Raw genomic sequence first — 9,458 nt, forward strand, 5'->3', positions numbered from 1 at the left:
CCAAATAATTTTAAGAAGGACAGCCTTACTGTTGACATTTATAATTAAAAATTAACTCAGAGTTGAAAACAAGATTATTTGTTTTCACAGGTACAATCTGGACTCAGCAGATATTAAGCTTGATTTATTTTGAAGGACATCGTAACAGAAGTGAACTGGTGAACACATGTGATAGAGTCCCCTTCCTGGAACACAGTGAACACAAAGTGGACCATGTCAACAGACCATCCCCTCGTCTCTTCACTTCCCACCTCCCATATTATTTAGCACCGAAAGGTCTCAAGAACCGAAAAGCTAAAGTAAGTCACAGAAATAGCTTATAGACATTTTTCACAGACAAAATTACTTTATTCAGATATTGTTTTCCAGCCCCATTCATCCACATCTTTTCAAATGTGATTACTATAGTCTTTATAATCTTGTTTTACATAATAAAAATATATACAAAATTATAAGTATATATATAAATTGGGCCACCATACATCATTGTTTGCAGTATAATTATGTAACATATAGTAAAAATAATTTTATATCAGCATATATAGTTCTATTTTTTAATGGTTTAGTAGGATTTTGCTGTATGACTACACAATATTGAATGTGTATTGATGGACAGGTAGGTGGCAGCCAATGAACATATCATATAGCAATAAACATTCTCATAGATCTTTGCACTTTTTTGTTCTGATGAAATGATTTCCTAAAAGTAGAATTTTCAGGTTAAAGTGTCCAAAAGTTTTGTGTTGGTACTTATTATCTATTTGCCTTCTATAATGTATCAATTCACACTTCTCAAATAGCAAGAATGATTTTTTCCTCACACACTCACCAGAGATTGTGTGTTAGGTAAAAGCAATCTCATTCTTAAGTAACTGCAACCTTTTTGTTTTTAATAATTTTGAGCATCTTTTTATATATTTTGAGATCTTGAAATATCTATTATATTCTTTGCCCATCTTTCTCTAGCTTGTCTTTTATTTACTGTTTTGCAGAAGTCTTTATATGGGGGAAATATTTTCCCAATTAACAATTTACCTTTACAAATTGTTGAATGATTCTAATATTATAGACTCAACCTATCAATCTTTCTTTCATAGTTTCTGGATCTTGTGTCTTGCCAAGAAAACATTTCCTCACCAAAAAAAGAAAATATATGCAAATACACTTCAGATTTTTTCTAATTAACTTTATGTATTTATTTTTTTACATTTCACTGTAAATTATATCTGGCAATACATGTGATTTGAAATACGACTATTGCATGATATTTGCTAGGGGGTTGGCCAGTTGACCATCTATGAGTTGTTAAGTATTTAGTCTTTCCAACTAATTTGAAGTCTGCACTTTGATATATTACATTTCCATAGTTCCTACCTCTGACCCTGCATTCTTCATACCAAAATTGGTACGATCTGTTTAATATGTGATAGTTCTTCATATTATAACTGATAAGGTAAATTGCCATCAACTTTATTTTTAATATGTTTATTCCCTCAATAATATTTAGATATTGATTAGAATTGATCAATTATATAGATTAATTCTAGGACAATCATTAGCATTGCAGTGCTCCAACATTTCATCCTGCATTATTCTGATGCTCTATTTATCAGGTCTACTTTCAAACCCACCTCATGTGCTATGTTTTTCTCTGCATGCTTTTTACACATTTTTTTTTCTGAAGTTGCAGTTTTTTATTCCTATTTTATGGATATTATGAACAGGTAATTTTTTCACAATTATTTTTTCTGTTTAAAGTAAATGGCACTGATTTAGGTACACTATTATATTTGGCTTCCTTAATTTCTCTTATTAGTTTTATTAATTTTCCCTATATTCTCTGGAATATATTTCTTCTTAATAATACATTTTATATTCCTTTACTTTCCAATATTTGCACTTCTATTTCCTTAGTTAAAATCTGCAGAAAAAAACAGAATAATGGAGGTGATGATGAATGTTGTTCTCTTGTCTTTGTAGCATTTTTAATGTCTTTTCTTGGTTTTGTTTTGTTTTGTTTTGCTTTGTTTTGCAATTGATTTTTGAGGCACATGATGCTGAGAAATAATTTTTTCCTGTTCTTAGTTTAATTGGAGTTTTACTTTTTTTTTTTCTTTTTGCTGTTCAGAAAAGGTCTACTTACATAAAATGCCTTTTTTGACAAATCTGACAGTACCACGTCTCCCCTCCTCCCCAAACCTCCCTTCAATTTATAGTGAAATGAAATTCATTAATAATTTACTAATGCTCTATTTCTGGAATAAATCCTACTTGTTTATAGTTTAGTAGTTGTTTTAACATACTGCAAGAAGAGTTTTGTTTTCTTTTACTCAGAAATTTTTATCTGTAATTATTTAAAAATATACTTTAGGGCTTCCCTGGTGGCGCAGTGGTTGAGAGTCCGCCTGCCGATGCAGGGGACACGGGTTCGCGCCCCAGTCCGGGAAGATCCCACATGCTGCGGAGCGGCTGGGGCCGTGAGCCATGGCCACTGAGCCTGCTTGTCCGGAGCCTGTGCTCTGCAACAGGAGAGGCCACAACAGTGAGAGGCCTGCATACCACACACACACACACACAAAATATATATATATATATACTTTAATTTTTTGTGATTGCTCTATCTTTATTTTCGTATTGCTTTTATTCTAGTCTTGTAAATAAGTTTAGAAGCTTTTGGTATTTTTGCTAAGTTATCAAGTAGTTATAAATGTAAATCAACAGAATTTTTTGAAGTTTTAATTAAAGTACATTATAAGTATATCTGACCCTGTTTCCTTCATAATTCCACAACATTTTTCCTTTTTCTTATGCTTTTTTCAAAATTAGTTGTCTTTCCCTAAAGCAGTATTATGATTTTCCTAGATAAAATAAATTATTATGCATTCATATGATGTAATACTATGTAGATATTAAAATATCTGTTAAGATGACCCAGAATTGTTAAAATTGTTTCACTCTTCCCCCTGCAGATTGTTTACATCTATAGAAACCCCAAGGATGTTTTGACTTCATATTTTCATTTTTCAAATTGGTTAGTTACATTTGAACCTTCCGATAACATAGAACATTTCATGAAAAGGTTTCTAGATGGAAAAGGTAACTATTAATTCATTTCTCAGGCAACGTTTTATGAGGCAATGTTTCTGTTTAGTCAACAATTCTCAAACCCATGGAAAAAAGTTTGGGGAGATGGAGAAGGATAATCATAGAAGGAGGAATTGCACATAAGCAGTCACTATTGTCTGTCAACTTAATCTGTCACCCAAAGGTTTTTCTATCCTCAGCAGGACCACTCTGGGGATTGTCAAGGTTGCAAAGATATATTTTGACCAAATGAAAAGAGATCTACAAATGGCCTAGCAATTCAAACTGGCTAGATCCAAAGTTAGATCCAGGTGTTTCAATATAGCTAATGTTTAGGTTGGGTGAAGTTGTTGTGCTCTGTCACGGCCCTTGGGTAGGCCTTATATGGCAGCTGTGAAATGTTCATTCCAGCACTGAGGAGGATTAATTGATGCAAGAGGCTTGTGGAATGTGCAGTCAGGGCTCTCACTCATTTCAAAAATTATATTCAGGTTAGCTAAATATTGGGTTGGCCAAAAAGTTCCTTCGGGTTTTTCTGTAACATGGCGAAACCCAAAGGAACTTTTTGGCCAGCCCAATATAAATAGATAGCTAAACTTGCTCTGAACAGATTTTAAAACAGACAACAAGAGGGGAAATAAAGACTTATGTTTTCAGGTGGATGAAGTAGGAAAAGGAAGGGGCTTACCTTAAAGAAATCTTCAAAATGAATTCTTTGAGATTGTTTTTTCTGAATTCCCTATTCCTTACATACACAGAGTACCTTGCAAAGGCAGGTTTCTGTGAAAACCATTTACTTGTTTGCTCAAACACCATTTTAAAAAGGTAGCATAGATCTAGTCCAGTGGTGGGTGCTTGATTTGTCTTGATGATCCAGAGCAGAAAAGAAAAACTGTAGCTTGCTGTTCAATAAGTGCAACATTTTTACCTTCTTATGTATTAATTTTCCACAGTGATGGGAAGCCTTTGGTTTGATCATATCAGAGGCTGGTATGAACACAGACATGACTTCAATATTTTGTTCATGATGTATGAGGAGATGAAGAAGGTAGGAGGACTGTTTTGTTTTTAAAATTATTCCTTTGAGACCTTTTCTTATCTTGGTTAATGAACTGCATTCTCCTAGTTATCTTTGTATCACTGTATAGACTATAACTGAAACTATGATTATGCATAAAATTGAGAGTGGGAAGGGAGAAAGGTAGAAAAAGAGGAGGAAGAAAGAAAGGGAGAAAGAGGAGAGAGAAAAAAAAGAACTAGAATCTGTAATTGAGAGACATTAAGACAAATAGTTTGGGTACGGAGAGAAAGCCTACCCAGGTAACAAAAGATACTATCAGAAACGTAGCAAGGGAAGTACCCCTTTGTTGTACCCCTTTGTTGTACCCCTTTGAATTCTTGTGGGTTTATACCCCCAAGTGGAATTGTTGGATGATATTGTAATTATATACTTAATTTTTTGAGGAACCACCATTCTATTCATACTATTTTCCATACTGACTGCACCATTTTATTCCTACTAGTAGTACACGAGGTGTTTCTAATTACTCCACATCTTCATCAACACTTATTTTATTTATTTATTTATTTAAATAATAGCCATTCTAGTCCTTGTGAGGTATCTCATTGTGGTTTTTGTTTTATTTTTCCTTAGTGATTAATAATGTTGAGTATCTTTTCATGTGCTTATACATTTTTTATATATTATCCTTGGAGAAATATATTTAAGCCTAATTCATTTTGAGTTAATTTTTGTAAATGGTATAAATAGCATACCATAGTTATTCTTTTGCATGTAAACATTCAGTTTTCTCAAAACTATTTATTGAAAAAGCTGTCCTTTCTCCATTGAATGATCTTGGTACCCTTCTCAAAATTCATTTGATCTTATATGTAGGGGTTTCTTTCTGGGCTGTACATTCTGTTCCATTGACCTATCTGTCTGACTTTATGTCAGCACCACACTGTTTTGATAAATGTGGTTTTGTGGTAAGTTTTGAACTCAAGAGTCTGATGCCTCCAACTTTCCTCTCTGTTTTCATGATTGCTTTAGACTTTCAGGGTCCCTTGAGATTCCACATAAATTGTAGAAGAAAATGTCACTGGGATACTGATAAGGACTGCATTGAATCTGTGGATCACTTTGGGTAGTATTGATATCTTGACATTATTAAGTCTTCCAATTCATCAACATTAGATGTTGGTCCAGTAATTTGTGTCTTCTTTAATTTCTTTTGCAGTGGCTTGCAGTTCTAAGTACACAAATCTTTCACCTCTTGGTTAAGTTTATTCCTAAGTATTTTTTTCTTTTTGCTGAACTTGTAAATGGAATTTTAAAAAAATTTCCATTTGGATTTTTCTTTGTTATTATATAGAAAAGTGACTGACTTTTGCCTGTTGGTTTTGTACTGTGCAACATTTTAAAATTTGTATATTAGTCCTAACAGTTTGTTTTGCAGAATCTTAGGGTCTTCTGTGTATAAAATCATATTGTCTGTGTGAAGAGAAATAATTTTACTTCTTTTTCAGTTTGGATGCTGTTTATTTCTTTTTCTTACCTAATTGCTCTGGCTTGGACTTCCAGTACTATGTTGAAAAAAAGTGCCTTGTTCTTGATCTTTGCAAAGTATCTTCCAGTCTGTCACCACTGAGTACAATTTTAGTAGTAGATAATTCATATATGACCTTTTAGGTGGAGGTAGTTTCCTTCTATTCTTCCTTCATTCAGTGTTTTGTCACAAAAAGGTGAAGGATATTGTCAAATGCGTTTTCTTCATCAGTTGAGATAATCATGCCGTTTCTGTATATGTGGCATTACATTATTATCATATGTTTAACCTTGCTTGCATGACAGGAGTAAATCCCACTTGATCATGGTATATAATTCTCTTCATGTGTTTTTGGTTTATTTTGCTAGTAATTTGTTGAGGATTTTTGCATTTTTATCTTTCATGATATTGGTCTTTAATTTTCTTTTCCCATAGTGTTTTTCTGGCTTTGGTATCAGGATAATGCTCCTTATTGAATGAGTTTGAAAGTATTCCCTTTTTTTCAATTTTTTGGAAGAGTTTGATGAGTATTGATATTAATTCTTTAAATGTTTTGTAGAAGTCACCAAAGAAGCCATCCAAACCTGGGCTTTTCTTTCTTGTGCCCATGGTATTTAATTACTTGCTTGACTCTACTCCTCATGATACTGTGGGTTCTTAATGAACTCAGATAGCATGTTATTATTCTCTTAACCTTCTCCAGCATCTTGCACAGTTTTTTAAACTTATTAGGTATCCTAATAGTGTTGGTTATTTGAATGAATTGAGGTGAGTTCTCCTTATAAAATCAAACAGTAGGATGCTCTAACAGAGCTGACAACCAGAGCACTCATTTTCAAAGAACAAATAAGGTAGGAATATATTCTTGTCAAACTTTAGACTTAGAATAACCCCAAGCACTTTCAGTTTTCCAATATGTGATAAAGATGTTGGTCTGTAACTCATGTATTCCTTATAGGCTTAATAGACTCTTATACACACAATTTTTTCAGGATCTCAGAAGTTCTGTGCTTAAAATCAGCAGTTTTCTTGAAAAAGAACTGAGTGAAGAGGACTTGGATGCTGTTGTGAACCAGGCTACATTTCAGAACATGAAACTTGATCCACAAGCAAATTACGATTATATTCTAAAAGCTAAAAACTGGACAAGAACAAAAGAAGGAGATTTCCTGCGCAAAGGTGATGATGCTCAGTGGTTAAGAGGAGCAAAATGTTGAACGTTTTCTTGACTCCTTGGCCCCTAGATTAATTAAGGAGTGCTTCCAACATTTCTTTCCGAGCACTGCCATCTGGGCCCTAGAGAGGACCAAAGATTCTAACTGAAAATAGCCTCTAAAAGTATCCCTGGAAACAGAACCATTCTGACTTATAAATATTAGATTCTTTCCTTCTAGTACAAGTGACCCTACTCTTGAAAATTGGTTAACAAGTCTTATCTGGAGGCAAAGGATATATGTGACCAGAATAGCTGCAAGTCTTTGTTTTATTTTTCCTAGAACATCCTAGAAGTAAAGTTAACATGTATTTTGTTTTGAGAGACGGGGTTTGAACTATTGTAATTTCCTCATGTGTTAGATTTCCTTCATTGTCAAAAGTAGACTGATACCTCATTAACCTAATCTGCTATTCAATTATTCAACAATGTGTGATACATTTTTATTGTGCTCCTATAACATGCCAGGAGTTGTTAAGAAAGAAAATATTTTCCTTCTGATACTCCTTAAGCTCAAAAATTTTTTAATTTAATTTTTTAAGGTACACCATTCTAAAACATAATGGGTACTTCTCTAATTTATTCATATTTTATTCCCTAAAATTTTCATAAGTTAGCATTATGTGATGGGCATTGATTGATCTTAATTATCTAAAGATCTTATTGAAATTGATGTAGATATTGATATTTTAAAAAGTTATTGTTTCTTCTTTTGTCCCATGTATTATCAGTTTTCACTTCTCATTGCTCAATCAGATTACATATAAAGCATTTTTCATGCCCATAAAAGCTTGCTTACTATTCCACATTCCAACAATAACCTTTACATAAGAAAATCTGATACCTTAAAAATGCCAAATTATTAATCTTCATTGTAAAATTGTCTGAATAATGATGGTTTCAAACTTTTGTCATATAAAACTGCAGCAATGGCGGCTCTGGCCAACCTCTGTGACTTTGATTTCATTACATGAAAACATTTGGGTCCAATTTTTTTAATGAAGTAGTACTTATCTTGAAGTGTTGGTTAAGAATTATATTCATGATAGATGTAGTTTGACAAGTGTGGTGCCTGGCACTTACTGAAATATTTTTAAATATTTTAATCTCTTCATGTATTTTGGCTTTATTTTTCCTTCTAAGGAAAGGCTATAATTTAATGCAGTGGCTGGTGGAAGTCTAATACATAAGGTAGTGGACGATAACTCTATTTTCTGTGTTACTGCATCCTAAGTTTTTTTCTTAGCTCATCCCTGTATAAGAAAAAAGTAAGGTATCAAGCCCCATGGGGAACTAACAGATAGACATTTAGCTTGCCTTGGAGAACAGATTAGAGTGGGTTGCAGGAAACTTTTGTCCTGATAGTGCTATCTCCTCACCAAGTGCTGTCCATGTGCTTATCCCACTAGGTACCATCGGAGACTGGAAACATCACTTGACCGTGGAGCAAAATGAAAGATTTGACAGAATATTCCAAATGAAGATGAAAGATTTTCCCTTGAAGTTCATCTGGGATATAAATGAGGAGTAGAATCAGTGTAAAACAATCACATAAAAAATCTACCAGCCAGAAAGCATATTTTAAATATACATACTAATTTGTGCTGCTCACATAAATGTTAATTATACGACTTTATTAATAAGCAAAATGAGTAAGCTGTACTTACATTAGTTGCCATGAGTTTGATGGACATTTTGAACATTTTAAATTAAAATGATTTGAGTAATATTCGGCATTGGTAGCCAATATGACAAAAGGAAAAATAGCATGCAAAATGAATTCTGCATGTCTTTTGATTTGAGATTGAGATTTCTCAAATGATTGAGATTTCTGTTGAGTGTATTTTTTTCTTTATCTATAATTACATTTAGAATTAATCAACATTAAAAGTCCTTTATTTCTTCTAATTAAACATTAATTCTTCGGTTTAAAATCAGTATGGGTGTTGAAATAAAGAAAACACATGTAAACACATGCAGCTGTGAATAATTTATGAGCTCACAAAATCTGCACTAAAGGGCTTCCCTGGTGGCGCAGTGGTTGAGAATCTGCCTGCCGATGCAGGGGACGCGGGTTTGAGCCCTGGTCTGAGAAGATCTCACATGCCACGGAGCAACTGGGCCCGTGAGCCACAATTACTGAGCCTGCGCGTCTGGAGCCTGTGCTCCGCAACAACAGAGGCCGCGATAGTGAGAGGCCTGCGCACCGTGATGAAGAGTGGCCCCCGCTTGCCACAACTAGAGAAAGCCCTCGCACAGAAACGAAGACCCAACACAGCCATAAATAAATAAATAAATACATTAAAAAAAAAAAATCTGCACTAAAGATCGAAGTTTCAAAGGTGGATTACTTCATGTAATGGTGCAATTATTTAACTATTTGGATTAAAAATAGATGTATTCATAACATATCACTCAATAAACTAATTCAAAGTGTATTTAATAGTTAAATATTTAAGACAAAATCATTTTGAAGAACTAGAAAAATATAGCTGAATGAGTTTTTAATTCCCAAATGGAGAAAAACTTGTGAAGCATAAATACATTGGAAGAGGAAACACCTATTGAAAAAATACCGGGTACCCGTCGCCTGAAGCTCCTGGAGAATTTTG

At 33.6% G+C, this 9,458-nt stretch overlaps 1 protein-coding gene across 1 annotated transcript in view; it reads left to right on the forward strand.

Annotated features, from left to right (window-relative positions):
• LOC111164916 (amine sulfotransferase-like) overlaps positions 1–8,387 on the forward strand; it is a 29,432-nt gene extending 21,045 nt beyond the window's left edge. Inside the window, exons 2-6 of the mRNA XM_022554980.2 lie at positions 91–299; positions 2,970–3,096; positions 4,038–4,132; positions 6,626–6,812; positions 8,256–8,387. Coding sequence (XP_022410688.1) covers positions 91–299; positions 2,970–3,096; positions 4,038–4,132; positions 6,626–6,812; positions 8,256–8,377 — 740 coding nt within the window. The 3' untranslated portion in view covers positions 8,378–8,387. The remainder of the gene's footprint in view (positions 1–90; positions 300–2,969; positions 3,097–4,037; positions 4,133–6,625; positions 6,813–8,255) is intronic.
• The last annotated feature ends 1,071 nt before the right edge of the window (positions 8,388–9,458 follow it).

Source organism: Delphinapterus leucas, chromosome 12 (assembly GCF_059928025.1).
Source record: "Delphinapterus leucas isolate spDelLeu-1000000601 "Yukka" chromosome 12, BTC_Dleu_Yukka2, whole genome shotgun sequence".
NCBI lineage: Eukaryota > Metazoa > Chordata > Mammalia > Artiodactyla > Monodontidae > Delphinapterus > Delphinapterus leucas.